General features: G+C 44.2%; 1 protein-coding gene across 1 annotated transcript; it reads right to left on the bottom strand.

Annotated features, from left to right (window-relative positions):
- Nucleotides 1–250: 250 nt before the first annotated feature.
- Nucleotides 251–26,855, bottom strand: IL1RL2 (interleukin 1 receptor like 2). The gene is made up of 10 exons (XM_070472952.1): nucleotides 26,798–26,855; nucleotides 25,528–25,759; nucleotides 21,767–21,962; nucleotides 19,160–19,319; nucleotides 16,533–16,607; nucleotides 14,768–14,897; nucleotides 13,712–13,848; nucleotides 8,928–9,071; nucleotides 4,737–4,898; nucleotides 251–2,228 (listed from the first exon to the last, which is right to left on the bottom strand). The coding sequence occupies exons 1-10, from the start codon at nucleotides 26,853–26,855 to the stop codon at nucleotides 1,774–1,776; spliced, it is 1,749 nt and encodes a 582-aa protein (XP_070329053.1). The 3' UTR covers nucleotides 251–1,773.

Here is a 26,855-nt window from a genome sequence, read left to right as displayed (position 1 = left end):
AATGATTTGAGAATTCTTGGGTATTCACAATGGCAAATATGTCACTTGTGGTTTACACTTTGTGATCTTTAGCAGCTTAGAGATGTGCTCAGTTGCTGAGATAAAATAGTAAAGGATGCCCCCAAACCAGTGAAAATGCACATGTTAAGGACCGCCCACAGACCGACCCCCTCCAGCCTCTATGATGCTTCTTTAGGGCCACACTCTAGTCTGCTTGGCTGCCGTAACAAAATACTATAGACTGGGAGGCTTATGAGCAATAGAAATTCATTTCTCAGTGTTCCAGAGGCTGGGAGTCTGAGACCCAGGGGCCAGCATGGCCGGGTTGGGGGTCCCCTTTCCAGATGGCAGATTTCTCACATGGCAGAAGGGGCAAGGGAGCTGTCTGGGGTCTCTTTTATAAGAGCACTGATTCTACCCCCCAAGGCTCCTTTCTCAGGACCCAGTCACCTCTCAAAGGCCCCACCTCCTAAAAGTATGATGCCAGGAGTTGTTGCTGCTTATCAATCGCTCAGTCATGTCCGAGTCTTTGCAAGCCCATGGACTGCAACATGCCAGGCTTCCCTGTCCTTCACTGTCTCCTGGAGTTTACTCAAACTCATGTCCATTGAGTCGGTGGTGCCATCCAACTTTCTCATCCTCTGTCGTCCCCTTCTCCTCCTGCCGTCAGTCTTTCCCAGCATCAGGGTCTTTTCCAATGAGTCAGCTCTTCACATTAGGTGGCCAAAGTGTCGGAGCTTCAGCTTCAGCATCAGTCCTTCCAATGAATATTCAGGGTTGGTTTCCTTGAGGACTGACTGCTTTGATCTCTTTGCAGTCCAAGGGACTCTCCAAGTCTTCTCCAGCACCGCAGTTCAGGTGTTAGCATTCAAATGTGTGACTTCGGGGGACAGGAACTCTCTGAGCATTGCAGCCACCTTTGCAGGCTGCTGTTGTCAACCACAGAATAAGAGCTGGACTGTTTCTCGGCTCCTCCATATCAGGGTTTGACTGATAAGACTTTATAGCTGATTTTAACGTCAGTGATCCCTTCTGAGTTGTTCAATCATGAACTGACCTGTGAAGAAGGCACGCTGGCTGGATGACTCTGTCCGCTCAGAATAGAACTCCGTCATCTTGGTGGGGTGACTGTGTCTACCACGGGTGGCTCAGAATTCTGGCTGCCAGAGGCCCGCTGGGAAAAATAAGGGCGTTAAGCCTTGTTTTTTGGTTGGACAGGCAAAGCGGGAGGCCCACCAGCAGGGGGCGCTCGTGGGCAACCAGAGTTGGTCCCCACAGGTCTAGGTGACTTCCAAGTTGCTTCCCGTGTCAAGGGGCCCAGAGTGCAGCGTCACAAAACTGTTTATTTGCACGAGAGGAGTAAGGGGCTGAGAGACACAGTCAATGCTCCCTGAGGACAGGGCCCTGGCACGCTGGTCAGGCGTGACCTCTGCCAGCCCTTCCCAAGCCCACAGGGTCCTCCCGTGGATCTGACCCCCCACGCTCCTGTCTCCAGCCCCGTGGGGGTCACACCATGTGCCAAACCTCCTGACAGCTGAACCATGACTCCCAAACCCTCCATGGCTCCTCCCCGGGGCTCAAAGGCTAATACTCCACGTTCGCAAGTCTCATGAGTGCTCCGAGCCAGTCAGTTAATGAGGGCCTCTTGAGAGGTGCTGTCTTCCCCTAAAGTAGCTCTGAGCAAAGGCAGCAGATAAACCCAGGTCTTTCCAGAAGGACACAACAAGAAACAGTAAGCTTCAAGCAAGCAGCCCAGATGCAATGCTTCCTTGTCTAACTGTGCACAACGCTTGGGAAGATATTCTTTCCATCAGGGGAGATGAATCCCGTGCGGGCCTCCCACTTGCCAGCCGTGAGGTCAAAGGGTGTGTGCTTCAGCAGCTGGACAGGAGGAGAAGGTGGCCACCTCTTGGGAGGCATGCGATATCTCACTTTTTTCCAGAACTTGCTCTTTGCACACTGGGACTGTTCTGTGAAGTCCCCACTCCACTGGACAGCCCCATGCTTCTGTCTGATATACTGAATGGACTCTGGCAAGGCCGTGTAGTCCTTGACCTTGCCCAGTTCAATCAGGATGACCTTTATCCCGTGCTGGATGAGGGCACTGTAGACTGCAATCTGTTCTTCTGACAGATTCTTTAATAGGCCAAAGCTCAGCTCGTCGGGATCGATAACGATGATCAATCTTCTGCACAGCCTAATATTTTCGTCGATGACATTGACCACAGCTGGAAATTAAGAAAGAAAACGTAAAACAGCTCACAATAAAAACAGCCCCACAGGGACTTCCCTGGTGGTCCCGTGATTAAGAATCTGCTTTGCAATGCAGGGGACACGGGTTCAATCCCTGGTCGGGGAACTAAGATCCCAAATGCCTGGAGCAACTAGGCCCATGAGCCACAACTAGGGAGTCCATGCACTTTAACAGAAGATCCCACGTGACCAAATGCAGCAAAATAAATTTTTAAAATAATAGATGAAAAATAAAACAGCCACTGGTTATGAACTACTCAGAACAAGAATCTTATTATGTCTAACCTTTTTTTTTTTTCAAAGGTTTCTGTCTTTTTTATTTCCCCAAAACAGCATTCCTATGGGAAGTACAGGGCTTCTAGAATTTTCTCCACCTGAATAAATAAATTTTTAGTAAAGAGTTTTTTTTATTGACTAAGATCCATAATATCTAGAGTCCACTGTCTTCTGATGAAAAAGTCTTATTTTCTGTTTTATAGTAAACAATTGGGATCTTTAAAATTTTCTGGATTAATGCAAAACTAGTTAAGCTCAAAGTATATAATTTACTTTCATATGTATAAATATCCAGTATTTTTTATAATTCCCATTTTTATCATGTGTAACTTTGTATATCAAAACTTAGCTAAAGGTCTGGTATATATTAGAGGATAAATGCTTTTCATCTCTTAAATAACAGACTTTTAAAGGATAGGACGCATGTACTCAGTTCAAATGTACTAATCTTATTGTGTTTTCCTCTTGTGCTTCATGGGTATTTAAATGACCAGGACTTACAGGACTAACTTGAAACCAAATAATATATTCTGCTGACTTGGGGAAGGGAGATAAACTTGGTGTCTTTTAGAAATAAAGACCAAGTCTTATATCATCCTTATCCTTAGGATATAAGAACAGACTGTAACCTCCCCAAGAGCATATCCTTCTTCTCTTTGGTTTATTTTAATATTTCTAGTGCCTACAACATTGCCTGGCACATGGCAGGGGCTCAATAAATATTTGTTGAAGAAGTGAATGAATGAACCGTTATTGAAACAAGAGCTCTTCTGCATGTTTGTAACAAGCCCTGGATCATACTTTCATTTCTCCATGAAGAAGGATTTCATAACTTGAAAAGATGTGATAAGCTATGGATAGGAGCAGCCTACAAAACCAAGGTATTTAGAAACCTTTTATTTATTTACTTAAGTTTTATTTGACTATTTTTGGCTGTGCTGGGTCTTTGCTGCTGCACGGGTTTTTCTCTATCTGCAGCAAGTGGGGGCTACTGTCTGGTTGCGGGGCACGAGCTCTCCTTTCGGGGGCTTCTCTTATTGTGGAGCATGGGTGCCAGGACACAGGCTCAGTGGTTGTGGCACATGGGCATAGTTGCTCAGTGGCACGCGGGATCTTCCCAGACCAGGGATCCAACCGTGTCTCCTACATTGGTAGGTGGGTTCTTTTGCCACTCAGCCAACAAGGCAGCCCTATTAATTTTTTATCAAGTTACTTAATTATTTGGCTCTGCCAGGTCTTAGTTGTGGCACATCAGATATTTGATATTTGTTCTCAAATGCAGGACTTTTAGTTGAGACAAACTATTTGATCCTAGAGGAAATCAACCCTGAATATTCATTGAAAAGACTGTTGCTGAAGCTGAAGCTCCAATACTCTGGCGGCCTGATGGAAAGAGCCATCTCACTAGAAAAGACCCTGATGCTGGGAAAGATTGAAGGCAAAAGGAGAAGGGGACAGCAGAGGATGAGATGGTTAGACAGCATCACCGACTGAATGGACATGAATTTGAGCAAAGTCCAAAAGATGGTGGGAACAGAGGAGCCTGGCGTGATGCAGCCCATGGGGTCACAGAGTTGAACACAACTCTGTGTTCAACACAATTCAGTATTGACTGAATGACAACAACAAGGAGAAGATTGGAGGTGATTGAAGCTCATAAAAACCAGCTTTAAACATGAATTAATTTACATACTCAAACCAACAGAAAACACTCAGTGATTGGTCTCAAGGATTCCACAGCCAATGACCAGTTGTCTGTTTTGGGTCTTTTGGTCAAGGCTAGGTTTCTGTTCGATCGGCTGGTCATACAAATGGGTCAACCATATCCGTACCCAACCAGGAATCACAGTTATCCTGTTATAGGAATGAACCTAAAGAGAGAAAAGAGATTAGTCCTAACCTCCTCAGCTTGGGAGCTGTGGGCAGAGGAGGTGAGGGGCTACTTGTGGTTCCATGCAGAAGGCAAGCATACTTCCCACCATTTGTGAAGTGAAGGGAAGAAAGAGATCCCTTTCCATTTTCTTTCTTCTTCTTTTTTTTTTTTTTTGATTGAGTCTCAGGATGAGGGATCTTAGTTCCTGGACCAGGGATCGAACCCATGCCCCCTTGCAGTGGAAGTGAGGGATTCTAACCACTGGACCACCAGGGAATTCTGGTTAATTTTCATGTTCTTCATTTCTTATTTTTATACCTCACTGAAAACATACCTTGTCCAGGAAACTCATCCCTGCCAAATATAAATAACTTGTATCCACACTGCTTCTCCAGCACCTCAGGAAGAATTTTCAACACCAGTGTGTCCACATCATGACTCTGGCTTTCTCTCTGAGGCTTGGGATATAAAACATAAGCATCATACAGCTTCCCATCTGAAAAGGAAATGGGGCAAGCTCGTGAAATTATTCCTACCAAATTGTGTGTGTGTGAGTCACTCAGTTCTGTCCAACTCTTTGCGATCCCATGGACTATAGCCCACAAGCCTCCTCTGTCCATGGAATTCTCCAGGCAAGAATATGGAGTGGGTTGCCATTTCCTCCTCCAGGGGATCTTCCTGACCCAGGGATAAAACCCCTGTCTCCTGCGTCGGCAGGCAGGTTCTTACTGAGCCAGCTGGGACGCCTCCCTAATGCAAGCAGCTCCTCGAAGACATAAAATATTGATAGATAACTAATGAGAACCTATTGTATGACACAGAGAACTCAACTCATTGCTCTGTGGTGACCTCAACGGGAAGGAAATCCAAACATCTCCTTGCAGGAGGCCCTTTTGTCCTGTCACTCAGCAGAGCTATATTTCAATTTAACCTTTACATCAGGTGCCTCCAGCCTTAACTCATCTCTGTCTGAAGCACACCTTTCAAATCTTTTGATCACGTAATACCTTGCCTAACCTGTTAACTCCTTTCTTAGATTAAAGAAGCTAAAATGAAGAATAAGTAATTCAAGATGACCAGATCTCTTCCCCAGCTTCCCCTTCAGTCAGCTCACAAACTGACTGTGAACAAGAGAGCTTCTAAAGAAAGACTCCAAGGAATCAAGGAGCTTGCCTGCAGTGGGAGACGGCAACCAGCCTGGCTCCCATCTCATGATTAACTAAAATTACTTCTCCTTTTCCCCTTTCATGGCCAAGCAGAATCTTAGGAGGTAGTTCTGGGACCCTGGTCCACCCTCTCCCAGGTTGCCGGCCTCCTGAATAAAGTAGCCTTTTGTTTTCCAACCAATCCCGGTCTCTCGAGTAGTGGCTTTTGAGAGGTGAGCAGTTGGACCTGAGTTTGGTAAGATGCATGTTAGTAGGGCTTCTCTGGTGGCTGAGACAGTAAAGAATCTGCCTGCAATGCAGGAGACCCAGGTTCAATCCCTGGATTGGGAAGATCCCCTGGAGAAGGGAATGGTTACCCACTCCAGTATTCTTGCTTGGAGAATTCCATGGATAGAAGAGGCTGGCAGGCTATAGTTCATGGGGTCAGAAAGAGTCAGACATGACTGAGCGATTAACACAACACAATAACACGCTACCAATCACAGATCCAGGGTGTCACCTTTGCTCCTGACCACTGAGCTACAAACTGGAGGTTCCCCTGACCCCCACCTTGGGTTCAGTTATTTGCTAGAATAACTCACAGACTCAGAGAAACATGTTATCATTAATAACTAGATCACTGACTTATTATAAAAGGATTTTTAAAGGATATGAATCAAAAGGCAGATGAGAAGATGCACAGGGCAAATGATGGGGAAAGGATACAGAGGCTCAATGCCTTCTCCAGGGCCCTGTTCTCCCCAGGCACTACCTGATCACCAGCCCAGAAGTTCTCCAAACCCCGTCCTGTATGGTTTGTACGGAGGCTTCGTCACATAGACTTGTTTGATGAAATTAGGAAAAGGAAGCTTCACAAAGTTCATCCCTGAGTCAATATGGGCAACTGGGTCAGATTGTATTTTCCAAAAATAGCCCCAGAAATATTTCCAGTCCCACAGGCTCTTTTCAAACTTTGCCACACCCATAAAGAGGAGGATTCTATTTCCCCTCCCTTAGCATTGGGTAAGACTCTGCAGCCGCCATGATGCATGAACGTGGTAGAACCGACACTAGAAATCCAAGGTCTGAGTCATTTTAAAAACTATGGGGTGAGAGGGGAGGACTTCCCTGGTGGTCCAGTGGTTAAGAATCCGCCTGCCAATGCAGGAGACACGGGTTCAATCCCCGGTCCGGGAATATTCCACATGCTGCAGGGCATCTACACCTGCATGCCTGTGCCCCACAACTACTGAGCCCAGGCTCCACAACAAGAGAAGCCGCTGCAGTGAGAAGCCTGTGCACTTCAGCGCTCACTCCAGTGTCTTGCTGGGAAAATCCCATGGATGGAGGAGCCTGGTGGGCTAGAGTCCACAGGGTTGCAAAGAATTGGACCCAACTGAAGCGACGGAGCAGGCATGCGTAAAATATTGATCAGTAACTAACAAGAACCTACTGTACAGTATGGAGACCTCTACCCAATCTCTGTGGTGACCTAATGGGAATGAAATCTAAAAAAGTGGGGATGTGTGTATACATAGAGCTGATTCACTTTGCTGTGCAGTAGAAATTAACACAACATTGTGAAGCAACTATACACCAAAAAAAATTTCTTTTTAATAGACAATACATAGAACTTATGGACTTTAGCCAAGACCGTCCAGGACTCTTAATAACTGTGAATTAGACACACCTCACTATGAATCACTTCTGCAGCTTGACTAATCTGGTTGGAGTAAACTTATCAGGAGAAGGACACACTTTCTCTTCTTCACTGGTATTTGCTGCCGCTGACTGCACATGTTCCCAAATAACCAGAGAACGTCCTCAAAGGGCCCAAAGCTGGGTTCACCTCAAGAGTCTCATCACTCACTGACTGTTGAAGTCACACTCAGAGGGGGATCAGACTGGGCTGGAGGAAATGTAGTCACAAAGAACGCATGCACGTTGCTGACTTGAAGAAGAAGAGAAGCCCTGGCTGACTGTCAGTTCCCGTCTCAAGTCCTCAGCCCACTGGTTCCGAACGTGGTCAGCAGCCTGGTCTAAGCAGAGGGCAGGGCTCCCTGAGTCGCTTGTCTGTCCAGCTTCCGCCACGCGGGATAAGACACCACGCAATGCCTTTTCCTCTTCCTGCTACATCTGACTTCACCCTCGGCAGCCTCAGCACACACACTGCACTCACAGTCCCTGGAATCCCAGTGAGTCAGAGAGACGGAGCTCCGGGGACACCCCAATAAGCCCCTGTCCATCAACGCATGAAGCCTCTCTGTGTCAGAAAAGACAAACGGCTTTGCTGCCCTGAAGCCTCTTCTCAAACAGCTGCAGGAGGATCACGGGCAGAGATGGGCTGACATGGAACAGGGTCTACAGGGACCACAGCCTGGCTCAGCCCAGCCCATTGCCCACAGCACTAAACGAGTTTCAGGGCAGACACAGAGAACAGGCTTGTGGACAGAGCCGGGGCAGGAGAGTGTGGGATGAACATGGAAACATATACGTCACCATGTGTAAAGCAGATGGCCAGTGGGAAACTGCCGTGTGACACAGGAGGCTCAACCCGTGCTCTGTGACAACCTCGAGGGGTGGGATGGAGTAAGAGGTGGGAGGGAGGTCCGACAGGGAGGGGATACATGTCTCCCTATGGCTGATTCATGCTAACGTATGGCAGAAAACAATACTATAAAGCAATTAACCTCCAATGAAAAATAAATATTTTTAACAATCTTAAGAAAAAAGAGCTTCAGGTTGCACTGGTCACACACAGCCAATTTCCACAAGTGAATTTTGCTATCAAAAAAGAATTTGTTGTTTCCCAGGTTGCTCAATGGCTGCTGATTTTGAATTCTGAGATTTCATTTAAACTCCAAGTTAGGACACCTGTGCTTTATCAAACCTGTGCACAAGCATGTGCTTTTTTCTACGCAAAGCAGGCACTTGGTGTGAATATCGCCCTTCTGTGCAACAAGGATTCTTAACAGGTGCCTGGACCTCCCACTCCCCTGAGTTCCCATCAGCATGCAAGTCTGTGGGCCTGACAGTGTGCCTCCATGGATCTCCATGCAGAAAGTTGCAGACAGACCTCTCTCAGCCGTGTATGCCTTTTTCTATCCAATTAAGAGAGATTAAAGCAGATTTAATGATGATGAAGCTGGAGCTCCAATACTTTGGCCACCTGATGGCCCTGATGCTGGGAAAGATTGAAGGCGAAAGAAGAAGCAGGCGGTAGAGTATGAGACGGTTGGATGGCATCACTGACTCAATGGACATGAGTTTGAGCAAGCTCTGGGAGATAGTGAAGGACAGGAAGCCTGGCGTGCTGCAGTCCATGGGGTTGCAAAGAATCGGACTTGACTTGGCGACTGAACAACAGCAAGTACACTCACCTTCTATGGGCCCTGCAGAATGGAAGGAACTTCGATACCAAAGTACAATGTCGATCTTAAAAATGTTGTAGATACACATGGCAGACACCACTGCACCAGTCAAGATGAGAAGGCCTCCTATCAAGTAAGCTCGAAAATCTGGAGCTACAAATGACAGCAAAAATAAATAAATAATAATGCTACAAAGAGTCAATTATACACTTTACTTATATGGATCCCATTACATATGCCAAATAGAAATGTATTAAATGTTAATGAGAATAACACAAAGATTTCTTTACAGTTAAATAATAGGTTTTTGTTGTTGCTGTTTAATCACTCAGTCATGTCTGACTCTCTGCAACCCATGGGCTTGACTGTAGCCCACCAGGCTCCTCTGTCCATGGCATTTCCCAGGCAAGAACACTGGAGTGAGTTGCCATTTCCTCCTCCAGGGGATCTTCCCAAGAGAGGGATCAAGCCCACTTCTCCTGCATTGGCAGAAGGATTCTTTACCACTGAGCCTCCTGGGAAGCCCCAAAATCTCTTCACAGTTAAATAATAGGTGTGGGGAGTAGATTAACTTGGTCTTGGCCATGAATCTGAGGAAGAATTGTGCTCTTGGGAACTTGGAGAGGGAAACTCTGTAGACACCTAGCTCCAGATGATAGATGTCATATGGCTCTGACTGCAGAAGACTGCTCACCTGTCAAAGCACACCTGGCTTTTGGACTCTGTGGGAGAAGGCGAGGGGGGGATGTTTTGAGAGAACAGCATCGAAACATGTATATTATCTAGGGTGAAACAGATCACCAGCCCAGGTTAGATGCATGAGACAAGTGCTCGGGCCTGGTGCACTGGGAAGACCCAGAGGGATTGGGTAAAGAGGGAGGTGGGAAGGGGGGATCAGGATGGGGAATACATGTAAATCCATGGCTGATTCATGTCAATGTATGACAAAACCACTACAATATTGTAAAGTAATTAGCCTCCAACTAATAAAAATAAATGAAAAAAAAAAAAAGCACACCTGGCCAGGTAACTCCTCACTCATCAGTAGACTCTCCAGAGGCAGAGCCTGAGCACATTTATTGACAACGTTCTCTGGGTGATTCTGTTGCACAATTTTTTTAAAAAAGAAAATGATTTTTTTTTAAATGTGAGCTATCTTTAAAGTTGTTATTGAATTTGTTACAGTATTGCTTCTGCTTTATGTATTGGTTCTTTGGCTGCAAGGCAAGTGGGATTTTAGCTCCCTGACTGGGGTAGAACCCCCACCTCCTGTGTTGGAAGGTGAAGTCTTAACCACTGGACCACTCCGGACATTCCCTGTTGCACATTCTTGATTATTATTATTTTATTATTTTTTTCTTTCAGCTGCTATTGACAACCTTTACTTATTGTTTTTTAATTTAACTTTTTATTTTATATTGGAGCATAGTTGATGATTGGGCTTCCCAGGTGAAGAACAGGGAAACCAGGCATGCTGCCGTTCATGGGGTCAGAAAGGATCAGACACCACTTAGCGGCTGAACCATAACAGGTGGCACTAGTGGGAAAGGATCTGCCTGCCAATGCAGGAGACACAGAGACACGGGTTCAATCCTGGGTGGGAAAAAAGCCCTGGAACAGGAAATGGCAGCCCACTCTAGTAACCTTGCCTGGAAAACTCTATGGACAGAAAAGCCTGGTCATCTGCAGTCCGTGAGGCAGCAGAGAGTCAGACAGCACTGAGCACATCTATCTACAGCTGATTAACAACGCTGTATTAGCTTCAGGCACACAGCAAAAGGATCCAGTTACACATACACATGTATCTATTCTTCTTCAAATTTTTTTCCCATTTAAGTTGCTACATAATACTGAGCACATTCTTGATTCTGTTATATTACTGTTATAATCACCTTCCCAGTGACTCAGAATTGAGCAGCAGGACCCCCATCACGGGGCTTCCCAGGTGGCACTAGTGGTAAAGAACTCGCCTGCAATGCAGGAGACATAAGAGATGCAGGTTCGATCCCTGGGTCGGGAAGATCCCCTGTAGAAGGAAATGGCAATCCACTCCAGTATTCTTGCCTGGAGAATCCCACGGACAGAGGAGCCTGGTCGGCTACGGTCCACAGAGTAGCACAGAGTCGGACATGACTGGAGTGATTTAGCATGCATGCACACGCCCCCATTGCAGATAAAAAGAACCACCAGTTGCTGCCCCTGGAAACCATCCCCATGGCGCACAAGACTGGCCGAGGGCCAAACTCCAGCCTCATCCCCTGTTGGCCAGCAGCAGCTGGGGCGGCACCTGTCTGCAAGACACCAGCTCAGGAAGGGCGTTTACACTTGTGAGCACCTTGCTGAGCAATTAAGGCAAAAAGCAATGGGCAGATGTCCAAGGAGCAGAACCAGTTTCTCTGGAACTCCAAGTCCCTGAAAACATGCTTCTACATATCTGAGAAGAGGAACAGCCCACAGCTTTCTGCCTTACCATGGCCCAAAGTTGTGCTGCCAAAGAAGGAGGCTCCAGGAGGGAGAGAATCAGAAAAGAGGAACCAGGAGAGGGGAAGAGAAATTCTCTCCATTCTTAGAATCCACCGCACGTCTACCACTTCCTTCATCCTCCCTGGTCCTCTGGTCCCCACTGGAAAGTGTGCGTGTGTGGGGAGTTGGGGAGGGGGTGCGGGGGAGGGGAGCTTACTAAAGAGCCAATCACAAGCTGCCCCAGGCCACTCCATGTTGCAAACATTTTGCAAAGAAATCCTTATGCACACTTATATGTCTTCGAATACATAGCACAATAAAGCATGATAAATAAAAACACCTTCTGTACCCCTAAAATCAATCCACTGATGAAATCCCAGCCCTGCCAAGTGGAGCTGCTCTGCACACTGGTGCCGTTGGTCCTCACCTCTTGTCTAAGCCTCTAGCTCCTAACTATTCGATGGATTCTCCCCCTCCTCCCTCCCACCATCCCCGGTTTCTTCGCCCTTTACCAGCTCTCAGACCAACTGTACCACCTGTCTCTTTGGGAACACTGTGTCTGGTGACCTTCACTGTACACGTCAGGGATATTGGCATTATAAACGATCATGATAAAGAGATCTTGCCCACAATATTTATGAGATTCAAAAAGCCCCCAGTAAAGTAGACAGGAGTGATGGCCTGAAACTCTTGGGTTGATCATTCACTGCATTCAGGAGTGTCGATTCCCTCTGCTCTATAAATGAGCTAAAAGACAATGATATTCAAAACAGGAAACTAATTAATAAGTTCAAAGGGAGTATTGGCTTTGAAACTGAAATAAGTGGGAAACTCTCTGTTGAGACATCAGGTATCTGAGTGAAAACTCTATTCAAAGTGGGATTTATCATTTGGGTCCACATGGCTACCACCAGCCTCAAGCTGAGATGGTAAGCTGAGAACAAGCAATTAAAAGAAATTTATAGAAGGGCATACCCAATCCAAACAACTCTCTAGAGATCCTACTTCTGATAAACGAAATCAGATTCACACCTATAGATGTCTTCAAGAAAAATCAGGAAGTCTAATGGAGAAGCTGTGATTTTACCCCTGGTTTCAAGTAAACCAAGATGAGGCTTGAATTTAAGTTCCTAAGAATTTAGGGGAAACAAAAAACAGAGTGCACCTGTCCAGAAATACATGGCATGTGAGATAAGAAATCAGCGTTAACAGGAACAGTGATGAATTCAGTAAGTGTAGGTTTCTTAACTAACCTAAAACAAAGCAGCCAAAGGACCCTTTCCTTCTCCTGTGTGAGCAAGCAGGTGTTCACCGCTAGCACCATTCGTTCTGAGCCTCAGAATCCTTCTGAACACAGTGCTTCCATGCAGTCAGGATCTATAAGTCAGTATTGACACAGAAATCTCACTGCTCATCCTCAGGCTAGTGGAGGCAGATTTCAGTCATAGCCATTTCAGGTCTTGTGTGAGCTCCAAGGTTTCCCACAATCAGATTCCCCTCTTTCCTCTGGGCTGGACTGTGAGGTACTCTGCCAGCAATTCTACTCCTGATGATGAACCACAGAGAAATGCTTCTACAGGAGTACTGCTGGCAAATCAAAGCCTTCTCTCTTGGGTGAAGCGATCCAAAAACTAAACAGTTGATGTGAATAGAGTTGTTTTTTTTTTAAAGCTGTTTTGGTAAACCACAAGCCAGTCTCCTACAGGGTACTTTAAACACTTCCTCTGATTTTTCTCCTGATGATTTCACCCTTCACTATCTACTCTCTGATCCCATTGCCTCCATTAGATAATGAGCACACTTTGCACAGTGCTAAGTGCACCATCTGCATACACACGTGGGGGCAAAGTCCAGGCTCCAGCAACTAATGATGTTAGCGACTCACCCCTGCTGATGACACAAGAGAAAAGAAGGGTCCTTCCTGCCCGAATACCTGAATTGAGCAGCTATCGATAATATTACAAAGCTACATGATAACAATATACATTGGCATTTTATATCACATGACTTCTAATAAACAACCGAAAAGCTGAAAATCACAAGCACATGATTATAGACGTTGAGCAAATCAGGTGTAATAAAGGGATACCTCTGCTTCCTGGAGTGTCGATGCATAAAATCTCAATGTATGTTCAGAAGGAGCTTTCTAAGGACACTGCAGCCTGACCCCGAGAGCATATTCAGACAGGGTATCAGTAGATTTCATGTTGAGTTTTCCTTACTCAAAACCACCCTGCTGTCTCACAGCAAGCATTTAGTGCTCTTTGCTGTGTGTTTCCTTGCCATCATCTGGAGCTCTCTGAGCAATGCACACCCCAGTAGGACATTACCTGGGAGCTTTAGGATAAAGTAAGCAGCAGACACTCCAGCATGACACGTGAAAGGGTGACCATAATCTTCCATTTTCACTTCTAAGAAGGTTATGTTCACTGTGTAAAAAATATGTTCTGGAAAAACAGTGTAGTTTCTATAAAAGAAAAGAGTCCATCATTAATACATACAGGAGCTGTCTTTACCCAGCAGATTTTTATGAACTTTTGTCTGGAGAATAAAGTTCTTTCTTGGAGCACACTTGGAACCATTATTTTACCCTGAGAATACCCCCACTGGCTCAATGAAGCAATGGATTATGTAGCTCCAGATGTAATGTGCATTTTCTTTCAGACAGTGACATAAAAGTGTGCTCCCTCTCGTTAGAGACACCGTCCACAGCCCAAAGGGGTCCTCCCCTATTCCTCTCCACCCATTCTAACTTATTTACACTGCAACATCCAACACACAATCATCTGTCCTCTGACCTCATTTGCCTTGTTTTCTACCACTGAACTTAAACCATCATCAGTTGGGTTTGTACCACTCCATTAGCTAATGGTCATGCATCATCTCCCCCAAGAATCCCCGTGTCACTGTCCACTTCACTGTTTAAGCCTGGAAGACCCATGGCTCATGATATAACTAAATAGGAATGAGATTGATTATAAGGCCTAGCTGAGAAGAACTGACTGTGATGCTTGAAGCCATACCTGATTATTTTGCCTCCTTTCTCTAAGATGGAAGCAGCATTGGTAGCATGAGCATCTTTTTTAAAAATTATTTTTACTACTGGTTGAGTGATTAGCAGCGCTGAGGGACATGAGGGATCTTAGTTTCCTGACCAGGGATGGAACCCGTGCCCCCTTCAGTGGAAGCTTGGAGTCTAAACCACTGGACCACCAGCAAAGTCTCTGAGCATCTTCTCTGACCCAGATGCTTGGCTCTCTGAAACCACCAAAAGGAGCGAGGGAGAGGCTGTGAGAGTCACCGCACATGCAGTACCAGCACCAATGTCATTTAGATGGAGAAATTCTTGCTAGGTTTTAGAGGAGCCAGGAAAACAAGACACCCACTCAATTCCTTCCTGAATGCGCTTGGAGTCCCCGTAGTAGTCATCCACCAGGGTATTGTTGACCCTCCAGCAGCGTGGGTTTGTGTTGTCCCGCGTGTCTGTTATGTTGCAGTTGACGATGAGCATGGAGCCTGTGCGAACAAGGTCAGAAACACTCAGTGAGATCCCAACCAAGGTGACCTGCTTCAAAAAGGCACCTTGCTTCTGAACCTTGAATAGCTGTCAATTACCAAAAACATCCTCCCTGAGGTCAACATCCGTCTACTTTATTCTCTCCCTGGACAGAGATGAGGACATGAGACCGTGCAGGATGCGCACTGCAGAGACAAGAATAAGCGGCCAAACATCACCAGGTTGGGGCTAGTGTTTGTCACAACATCAGGGACACAGACACTACTTCTGCTCTTAGCAAAGTTAGCAAAGAACATTAAAATTTAAAAAGTATTTCACACATTTTGGTCTTCATATCTAAAACACTCCTACAGAGCAGAAAAGGAGTAGTGTTATTATCCCCATCTTAGAGATGAGAACATTGAGGTCCAGATAGATCAAGTGACTTGGTCACACATCAGAGGAAGGAGCGAGACACGAGCTCTGGTTTTCTAATTCCAAATCCAGTCAGATTAAGCACAGTCCATTTCATTTCTAATTTTAAAAGATTTTTATTTTTAAATAATGAATTCCTAGTTCAAGTTTTCTAAATGACTTTTCGGTATCTATGCAGTAAGTGTATCATTTTTTTTCTCCTTAAGCTTGTTTATGCAAAAGATGAATTATCTAATATTAAACAAGCTTGCATTGCTCCATGTAACCCCAGTTTTGCCCTTTACGTATGTAAAATAAGTTTACTAGCAGTTTGCTTTACATTTTTCATCTGTGTTTATGAATGATTTGGTCTGAAATTTTCCTTTGTAATAATGTCCTTGTTGGGTTTGGGTGTCAAGGTTTTCCTGACCTTATGAAATGAGATAAGGATTATTTCCTCTTTTTCTTTTCTCTTAAACAATTTGTTGAAAATTGGCGTTAATTCTTTATTAAATGTTTTTTAGAATTCACCAGGAAAGCCAAATAAACCCAGATTTCTGTTTGTGGGAAGATTTTAAATTAATTTATATGACTATCTTGCTCTTCCAAGGCTTATCTTTTCTCTCTTAATTACCTAAGCACAATGACTAGAATTTTCAAAGACAGGAGAGGGGAACAAAGTTAATTGAGAGTTAATAACAGGTATACTTACCTTGTGTAGGTGTTTATGAAATCCACAAGAGTATTCACATGGTGAGTGATTTCTAAACAAATATCCTAATTGTTATTATTATTATTGAACTTTCCTTGAAAATTCAAAAGAACTAAAGAACTCTCCTTAAAACATGTGGGTCTAGAGACTTTTAAGCAGATGGGCTTCCCTGGTAACTCAGATGGTAAAGAATGTGCCTGCAGTGCAAGAGACCTCAGTTTGACTCCTGGGTCAGGAAGATCCCCTGGAGAAGGGAATGGCAGTATTCTTGCCTGGAGAATCCCATGGACAGAGGAACCTGGTGGGCTATAGTCCATGGGGTCATAGTCGGATATGACTGAGAGCACACACACATTTGATTTCCTATTTTGCTTTATAAGCTTTCTCATCTCTATCTTTAATGTTTGAGTTTCTCTGAATTTGAGAGACTCAGTTTGCTGGAGCTTCCTCTCCTTTTTTTATTCTGCCCCATTCCTGCCCCAACACTTCGGCCCTTAGCAACTTCAGAAGCTCTGATAAGTTTACTCACCAGGTTTTACTTCAATTGAATTGTTTTTTGGATAAATGATCTGAGGGATTCTTCCTCCATTTCCCACTTTTTCTGCTAAAAAATCATAACCACATGAGATTGTGTTAGAAACATACTCAACTACTTGAATGCAATCATACCATAAAACATGGTACTGAGCAGACCCTCAATAAACATTGGTCAAGAAAAAACAAAACTCATGGTGCGACAAAATATCACTCCATAAATGAATATTCTTCAACCAGGTTATAACTGAATTGCTAAGGGAAAAATCTGAAGGCTGGGATACCAAGAGAAGTCATGTCACTGTTTTACATATTTAAACATTTATAAACATAAATGGATGCGATTGTGTGAGAAATTCTCACTGCCTGGTCATCCAATATACTTCCTAAGCAGTGGCAATAAGTGAAGCTCTGACCTGAGTCCTAGACAGAGAGAAATAGTAACCCTAACGGTCTATCGCCAGTTCCATCCTTCCACTCTCCAAGTCTGCCCTTCTGGATTCTTCACGCCCTTCACCTCTTGCTGTCCTTCACCTTTTTCATCCCTCTCCCTCACGTTATAACTGTCCTCCTTGTGTTGACTCCCCAACCCTTTGACTTTCTCCATGTCTTCCCTTCTCCATTTGTCTACCAATATTTAGCAATTGGGCGTCCCAGGTGGCTCAGTGACAAAGAATTCACCTGCTGAGGCAGGGGATATGGGTTCGATCCCAGGTCCAGGAAAATCCCACACGCCGTGGAGCAACTAAGGCAGTACGCCACGACTGCTGAGCCTGTGCTCTAGCGGCCGTAGCTACCAAAGCCTGCACGTCCTAGAGCCTGCGCTCCACAACAAGAGAAGCCACGGCAATGAGAAGCCTGCACACCACAACTAGAGAAGCCACGGCAATGAGAAGCCTGCACACCACAACTAGAGAGTGGTCCCACTCCCCACAGCTGGAGAAAAGCCCACGCAGCAACGAAGCCCCAGCACAGCCAACATTAAATAAGCGAAAAAATTACCCATCTCATTCGTGAATCATCTGATTCATCTCTGCCTCTTTTCCGCTCAGACTTCAGGACTCCATCAGAGCAGCGGTCATGGCTCTTCTCATCATCATGATCCCCCTGCCCAGCACAGGACCTGACCTTGATGACCTTATGGACCCCAGTAAAGGGTCCATACATGACTGTCTGAAAACCGTCTCCTCCCACTTGCAGACAAGTGCAGATGATCACACCCAGATGATGCTATGGCAGCTTCCTAAGTGGTCTCTAGATCTCAAGACCCTCTTCAACTCCTCCTCAAACCACCTCAGAATTGATTTCGTCCATCACGAGTGGAGCCTTGGGGCTCTGCGCTTGCATGCATTCAAGGACTCCTCAGTGGCAACTTGGTAAATCCACTGTATAATCGGCCCCCTTGACCTTGCCCCTCTTTAACTCCACAAGCTCAACTCCCATCACTTCTCAGCTCACAATTCTATACGCCCTAACAAGATCACTCTTAAAGCCAACATGAACTATGATGGTACACATTTCTATGCATTGTCTGAGGCTCTTATCTCTGCCTTTCCTCCCTCTTCTTTACTTCTGTAAATCCTGCTCATCCTTCAAACTTCAGTTGAGAAGATACATCCTCTTAGAAGCCTTCCAATACCATTTATTTATTTGCCACCCTTGCATCTACTTTTGATTTTTTCCTGCTCCCCCAGACCCTGTCTATAACTCTCTGTTTGCCACATAATGTTAAGACAATCCATTTATATCTCTAGCTCCACTATAACTGGGCTGATAGCTCCTCAGTAGAAGAAAGAATTTTTAAATTTTTCTTATTATCACATTTTAACAAGTTTTGGCACATAACAGATTACAAGTAAATGTTTATTGCAAAGATGTGACATATAGATGATTGGACTCAACGATTCCGTAAGGTATTCTTCATTTTGCCTTTGAAATTTCACCTTGTGAAGAATTCCCAATGTAAGACTAAAGCATAAGAGTAGTCAATCATTAAGTTCATCAACTATCTCTCTGAGTTTGCTCAAACTCATGTTCACTGAGTTGGTGATGCCATCCAACCATCTGATTCTCTGCTGCCCCCTTCTCCTCTTGCCTTCAATCTTTCCTAGCAACAGCGTCTTTTCTAATGAGTTGGTTCTTCGCATCAGGTGGCCAAAGTATTGGAGCTTCAGCATCAGGCCTTACAATGAATATTTAGGGTTAATTTCCTTAAGGATTGATTGGTTTGATCTTGTTGTCCAAGAGACTCTTAAGAGCCTTCTCCAGCACCACAGCTCGAAAGCATCAAATCTTTGGCACTCTGCCTTCTTTACAGTCCAGCTCTCACCTTTACTGAATATCTATACTTTTTCAGAAACCCCATGAGCTTCTCTATAGACACAATCTCATTTAATTTTTGTGCATAAACCAGGAGTTTTGAGTCTTCTATTTTTTCAGATGAGAAAATTAAACTGCTCATGCCCTTTTACCCCACTATTCCTAACCTCTGATCTGAATAAAGACATATTTGAGAGCCTGTTAATCCTCAAGAAAAGCAGGATGGGGAAACCCTTCTGCCCAAAACCACTCATCTTGAGCAAACCCAAGAGCAGTCAAGGTGAAGGGTAAGTGCATACTTACTGACAGTCACAGAGATGCTATTGAAAACAGTGTGCTGTTTCTTTACATGTGTAAGCCTGGCTTGACATTCATAGTTCCCTCTGTCCTCCAACGAGACATTCTTCACTAAAAGCTTTTTTCCCCGAGAAATAAACCGTTCTCCTTCTATCTCTATACAGTCCTAAGGAAAAAAAAAAAAACTCACTTTTTTTCAATTCAAAGAGTATCTTAGGGTATCAGTTATATTCCTAGTTAGCACCAGTCCATGAACCACAGAGAGACATGAAATCTATGTGATCTCTAGACCTTAGGTAATTTATAATCTAACTCAAGACATATATATTTATATAGTGAAGCAGCTCAGTCATGTCCGACTCTTTGTGACCCAACGGACTATAGCCCACCAGGCTCCTCCATCCATGGGATTTTCCAGGCAAGAGTACTGGAGTGGGTTGCCATTTCCTTCTCCAGGGGATCTTCCCAACCCAAGGATCAAATCTGGGTCTCGTGCTTGTAGGCAGGCAGACACTTTATTGTCTGAGCCGCCAGAGAAGCATATATTTATATAAGATACATACATATTATCTCCTGAAGAAGGAAATGGCAACCCACTCCAGTATCCTTGCCTAAAAAATTCCATGGACAGAGGAGCCTGGTGGGTTACAGTCCATGAGGTCACAGTCAGCCATGACTGAGCACATCAGTATATATATAAATATATAATATATATCCCCAGAAAATTTGACAAAGAGTACTCTACAGGCTAGAGTGAATGCTATAAATATGAGTTGAGAGAAGAGAAGCCTGTGTAGACAGGAAGGAAGACTTCATGGGGAAGGATTACACCTGCTCCATAAAGGAGTTTGGTAGGAGGATATGGTCAAGCAAGAATGTCCTCCACCCACAAGAGCCCAAGTCCCTCAAAGCACTGCCATTCAATGGCACCAGGTAAGGCTGCAAGCCCAGGTGAATAAGGAATGCCCCCTCATTCTATCCATTCTACCTCACACGCTGTCTTGATGATCCCCACCTCCTAACTCAATTTCTCAAATAGCCTAAAGATCAGTGTGGCACCGTACTAAAGTCCTTCTGATTGATTCACCAAGTGAGGACTTGACTGAAAAAACAGGTGTCAACAAATGAATGGATAAAGGAGATCTGAGGTATATATCTGCAACTATCTATCTATATTTCAATATTATTCAGTCATAAAAAAGAATGAAATAATGCCATCTGAAGCAACATGGATGGACTTAGAGATTATCATACTGAATGAAGTAAGTCAGACAGAGAAAGACAAATATCATATGATATGACTATATATGGAATCTAAAACATGATACAACTACTTATTTACAAAAACAGACTCAAGACATATGGTTGTCAAAGGAAGGGATGCAGGAATAAATTAGTAGTTTGGGAGTAGCAAATATAAACTACCATATATAAAACAAAAAACAAAGACCTACTATACAGCATTGGGAACTATAGCCAACATTTTTTAAGAAACAATAACAGAAAAGAAAAATAAAAAAGGAAGGGAAACGGACATTCATTGCCACATTCCTGTGAGAGAAGAAAACAGAAACAAACTAAATGAATGTGAAATATATAACAAAGAAGATCAACAAAGGCGAAGATTGGTTCTTTGAAAGGAGTAACAGAACTGACAAATATCTTATGAGACTAATTGAGTGAGAGAGAGATAGAGAGTGTGTGTGTGAGACAGACAGAGATACAGAGAAACACACTGTAGTAGGGATTAAAGGTAAAGCTTACTATAGAAGGAGACATTAAAAGCAGATCATTGAAATTGTTTAGCAATTTCATGCCAGATCATCTGTAACATTTAATGAGAAGAACAATTTCCTAGAAAACAAAATCTTACCAAAACCCATTCAAGAATAAGCAAGAAATTTGTATAATTCTATGACTGTTAAATAAATTGAGTCAGTAGATGAAAACATTCCCACAAGGAGGACTTATGACCCAGATGGTTGTACTGGCAAGTGCTAACAGGCAAAGCTGGGGGAAAACTAATTCAAATATTAAATACCATACTAGCTTGTGCTCCTGCTTGCCAAGGATTATGCCTTATACATTATTATCTACTGATACAGTCAAGAAAGCAGAAAATTTGAAGGTAAAAACACAAGGTGTAGAAGGGTGAGTATATGATGCCCCATTTCCATAAAAAAGGAAGGACCAAGACATAGGGCGAGCTTCTCCAAAAGGGCTTATGCCAGCATGCTGAGCCTCTCAGGACGGCTGCTATCAGTATGCTTGTACAGAATTACACAAGGATGATGCAAAGCCTGCAAGGAACTAATGATAGCAGCCAATGGGCCCAGGAAATACGGATCAGAACTACTGAGCCCACACACCCCAGAGTCCGTGCTCTGCAACAAGAGAAGCCACCGCAATGAGAAGCCTGAGGACCACAGTGGGAATGTATCCCCCTGTAGCCACAACTAGAGAAAAGCCTACGAAGCAGCAAAGACACAGTACAGCCAACAAATAAAGTTTTTTTTTTTAAAAAGGTAACTTTAACTAAAAAAAACAAAAACAAAAAATGAGATTTTAAAGAACAGGAAGGAAAATATCATTAGGAATTTTTTTTTTTTTTACCTTATACCACTTTACTGAATCCAAATAAAAACTGTTTGGGAAGTTGAGATGACATATAAGGATGTCATCTCTTCCAACCTGCAGGATCTGCTTGTACTCGTGAGGCATGTTTAGTTGACTGTTTCCGGAAGCACCACACCAATGTTTTTCAAACACAGTAAGGTTGACTTGCATTCTGGGACAGATGTCCGTATCACTATAAGAAAACAACAGATTGTAACTTCAGGAACTCAAATAGTCACAGAACCAAATGATTCTGTCCATCTCCAAAAATTTCCCAATCCTTTTCCATGCTCTGTGCCCAACCCTTTACCTCAATAAGACAACATCCATCTCACAAGTCATTCATTACAAAAGGAAAAAAAAAGTATTTGGATTGTGGAAACATGGGAGGACATCTTATCCAAATAATCAAAATGAACATCCCCAAGAACAAGCATGTGAACGAGGTACTGTCTGAAAAGAACGCAAACCACTTCCAGAGCGTTCCAGCCAAGGAGGCTCAGCCTGAACCGACTGAGGAAGAAATATCTGGCAAACCCAAATTAAGAGATACAATACAAAATAATTGCCCATACGCCTTAAGAATGTCAGTGTCACACACGCACACGCACACACACACACACAACAGGCTGAAGATCTGTTCTCAATGGAAAGAGACTAAAAATAAACCAGTCCATTCTATTCATCTGAGTCTCTATTGCTGCTAAGTTGCTGCTAAGTTGCTTCAGTCGAGTCCAACTCTGTGCGACCCCATAGACAGCAGCCCACCAGGCTTCCCCGTCCCTGGGATTCTCCAGGCAAGAACACTGGAATGGGTTGCCATTTCCTTCTCCAATGCATGAAAGTGAAAAGTGAAAGCGAAGTCGTTCAGTCGTGTTTGACTCTTTGCGACCCCATGGACTGCAGCCTACCAGGCTCCTCCGTCCATAGGATTTTCCAGGCAAGAGTACTGGAGTGGGGTGCCATTGCCTTCTCTATGAGTCTCTATTCCTGCCCCACAAATAGTCTCCTGCCCCACAAATAGTTTGATCTGTACCATTTTTCTAGATTCCATATGCAGGCATTAATATACAATATTCATTTTTCTTTTCTGACTTCACTTCTGGACATAGGGGAGGAGAGGGTGGGATGAATTGAAAGAGTAACAGTGACATATTCACACTACCATGTGTAAAATAGCTAGCATGAAGCAGCTCTATAATACCAGGAGCTCAACTCAGGGCTCTGTGATGATCAAGAGGGGTGGGATGTGGGCTTGTGGGAGCGAGGCTCAGCAGGGAGGGGACACATGCATACTTATTGCTGATTCACACTGTTGACAGTGTGAAACCAACACAATGTGTGTGCGTGCTCAGTTGCTTCAGTCATATCTGACTCCTTGCGAGCCCGTGGACTGTAGCCTGCCAAGCTCCTCTGTCCATGGGATTCTACAGGCAAAAATACTGGAGTGGGTTGCCATGCTCTCCTCTTGGGGATTTTCCCCACCCGGGGATCGAACCCGTGTCTGCCTGTGTCGTCTCCTGCATTGTGGGTGGCTTCTTTACCCACTGAGCCAGCAGGGAAGACCATCAACACAACACTGTAAACCAGTTATCCTCCAATTTAAAAAAAAAAAGAGAGCTAAATGCAATGCAATGATCCTGAATTGGATCCTCTACAGGAAAAGGAAGAAAAACATTTATAAAAGTCATCCTTAGAAGATAGATAAAACTAGAATATGAAACAGGGAGTAGATAAAAGTATTGTGTTGGTTAAATTTCCTGAATGGGATAACTACTTGGTGATGATGTAAGAGAATATTCTTGTTGAGAGAAAATAGATATTGAAATGAGAGAAATACATCAGGGTCCCTGATGTCTCTGAAGGTAAAGATTCTGCCTGAAATGCAGGAGACCAGGATTTGATCCCCAGGTCAGGAAGATCCCCTAGAAAAGGGAATGGGTGAACCCACTCCAGTATTCTTGCCAGAGGAACCTGACAGGTTACAGTCCATGGGGTCACAAAGAGTCAGACACGACTGAGCAAGCAAAACTTTCACTTTTCATATGTATATGTATACCTGAATCACTTTGCTCTGCACCTGAAACCAATGCAACACTGTGAATCACTTATCCTCCAACAAAAATAAAGAAAACTAAAGCCCTAGTTAGAGCAGAAAATGAATAAATCCAGACTGGACAGTCAGACAGATTCATGTGACATAAGATCTCCAATTCCAGTTAATTAATAACCTAAGGAAATGGGAAATCAGACCCTATAAGACAGGGGGAGCTGGTCTGCAGAGAGTGAAATCATGGGGCTGGGGCCACGGGCACTTGCAGGTGGGCCACTGAGCGACAGCGTACCCTGAGTCAGTCACACGGAAATGAGGAGTCTGGCAGGGACTAGAGAGGCATGCAGTCATCTGGAAACACAGACAGGGGCCTAGAGACCCTAGGTGCCATGAGAGAGGAAGGATGCAGCTGCATTTCTGGGGTACTTCACATGGGACCTGGGGTAATTTTCACTTCAATCCTATCTGACTGGCCTGATTTCCACTTTACAGATAAGAAAGCCAAGGCTCATGGAGGTCAAATAATTCATGCAGGTCATACCCGTTGGCAAAGGAGGATAACAAAATGGGACCCTCAGCCAAAATTAGGTCCACAGATGTGTTTTAATTAGGACACACACACAAAGCTTATTGGAAAGTTAACAGCATACACACTCATTCTAATTTCCAGGTTACCTTGACAATTTGGAGGATGTCCTTGAACTGAATGAGTGTGTGTGTGTGTTGCTCAGTTGTGTCTGACTCTTTGCAACCCTAAGGACTATAGCCTGCCAGGCTCCTCTGTCATGGGATTCTCCAGGCAAGAATACCGGAGTGGGTTGCCATTCCCTTCTGCAAGGGATCTTCCCAATGCAGGGATCAGACCCAGGTCTCCTGCATTGCAAGTGGATTCCTTACTGCCTGTGCCACCACTGAACTGAATAGATTACTGATTTTGGTGAGGCATATGTTTTTCTGTTCACCGCAGTCCCCGCCAGACTCAATTACCTCCCACCAGCCCTGTGTCACTCACTCACATTACTTTCTAGCACAAGCCTTACCTTGAGGTCTGGAACACACCTGATGCTTGGACACTGTTAAATTCCCACAACAGACTCCTTACAAAAAAGGGCTTGAAGGAGGCATATACCTATCTGGATGAGCTGCTGGTCACAAAAACTTTTATTTCAAGAAAGAAGGCAGCAATCATATTGGGATAAGAAGGCTTTGTAAGCTGGGCTGACCTTGGGCAGCATTTCAATGAGAAAAGATGCATTTCCTGTTTCAACAGCTGATTTACAAATCTCTTCTGTTTGAATGCCTGTTCATTGAAACCATCTCCTAACAATCACAAAAACTATATTCTTCTCATTGAGTTTTCTACATTGATTAACAGTTTATCAAGAATTTTTCTAAAAGAATTATACCCATATGTATATACACATATATACACATGGGGTTCCCCGATGGCTCAGTGGTAAGGAATCTGTCTGCCAATGCAGGAGACTTGGGTTCAATCCCTGGGTCAGGAAGATCTCCTAGAGAAGGAGATGGCTACCCACTGCAGTATTCTTGCCTAGGAAATCTCATCGACAGAGGAGTCTTGTGGGCTACAGTTCATGGAGTTGCAAAAGAGTCATACAAAGCTAAGCAACTATACAACAACAGCATATATACACATATATATATGAGTAAGAGAGAGTTCTATTCTGAATGAGGAACTTACTTTGTAAGACACTGGTAGATCCCAGAGTCCTCCCCTTTCACGGGGAGAAACAAAATCCAATTTTGGTCCTGGTGAATTCTAGACTGTGTGTTTTTGGATATTGGGATTTTGCTAGGATATTTATACCACATTGCATCTACTTTCCCCGATGTTGGCAGAGAGTAGATGCAATTAAAAGCTGTAGGCTGGTCTACTGATGCCGTCTCTTGCAGAGTCAAGTCCTCACAAGCATCTAGGGAAGGAAAGGGAAAAAATAATCAAAACTGAGAGTGCTGGTGTTGGTTATTATTTGTTTGAAAAAACACCTTAATTTTCTTGCTGATTTGAAATTTTATTTAAAAGTTATCTCAGCATGAGAGTTTCCTAAAAACAGTCTACTGATGTGGAAGTATAACCCAAACTCCTTCCATCTGTCTCTAAGAGGGAATTTACTGAGTCCAATCCTTCCCCCATCCCCAAATCATCCTTCCCATTTGGAATGATTTTCTCTTTCCCTTCTATTCCCCTGTGGCTCAGCTGGTAAAGAATCTGCCTGCAATGCAGGAGACCTGGGTTCAATCCCTGGGTTGGGAGGATCCCCTGGAGAAGGGAAAGGCTACCCATCCCAGTATTCTGGCCTGGAGAAGTCCATGGACTGTATAGTTCATGGGGTCACAAAGAGCAGGACACGACTGAGCAAATTTCACTTTCTTCACACTTTCTTCTCTTCTAAGACCCTAGTTCCTTCATCCTCCTCCTTCAGAGAAGACATTCCTATTCTGAGCCCCATTTGAGCTGTTTTACTTCAGCACTGCCTTCCAATTAATTCAATCTGTCCCAAATAAAACCTGTAAGTATTTTGTCCCACAAAGGATTGTTGAACAGTTCCCTCACATTAAAGTTCGTTTCTAACACATTGCTTAGTTTTTCTTAAAAGTAATTTGTTCCATTGCTAGTTTCTTTGCTTTTTACCTTGGTCTAAAACGTCCCTTTGACATATAAAACAGAGGCATCATAATCCCTCTGTGCGTTTTAACTCGAGTCTTGACTTGCAACTTTGCCCAACTCCTCCCCGCTTCAAGTCACTTCAAAGCTCACAGGTGACATTCCGCGCAGGGCATCAGACCCTTGGAGCTGAAACCTGCAGTTTCCCCGTCCCGCGGGATTCTGCCCGGACCACTGGGGCAAAAGTCACCACACGCGATGCTCCAGGTTCGCGCGGGGGCTCGCATAGAGCGGCGGGAGGTCGGGAGGGAGGACAGCCGCGGAGACCCGAACTAACCGAACGTACCTGCTCTGATAAAGCGCGGAAGAGCGATGGACACGACGCAGAGGAGCAAGGACAGCAT

This window comes from Odocoileus virginianus, chromosome 2 (genome assembly GCF_023699985.2).
Source record: "Odocoileus virginianus isolate 20LAN1187 ecotype Illinois chromosome 2, Ovbor_1.2, whole genome shotgun sequence".
NCBI classification, from domain to species: Eukaryota; Metazoa; Chordata; class Mammalia; order Artiodactyla; family Cervidae; genus Odocoileus; species Odocoileus virginianus.
Note: the sequence above shows the minus strand (reverse complement) of the source record. Positions and strands in the feature narration are given on the sequence as shown.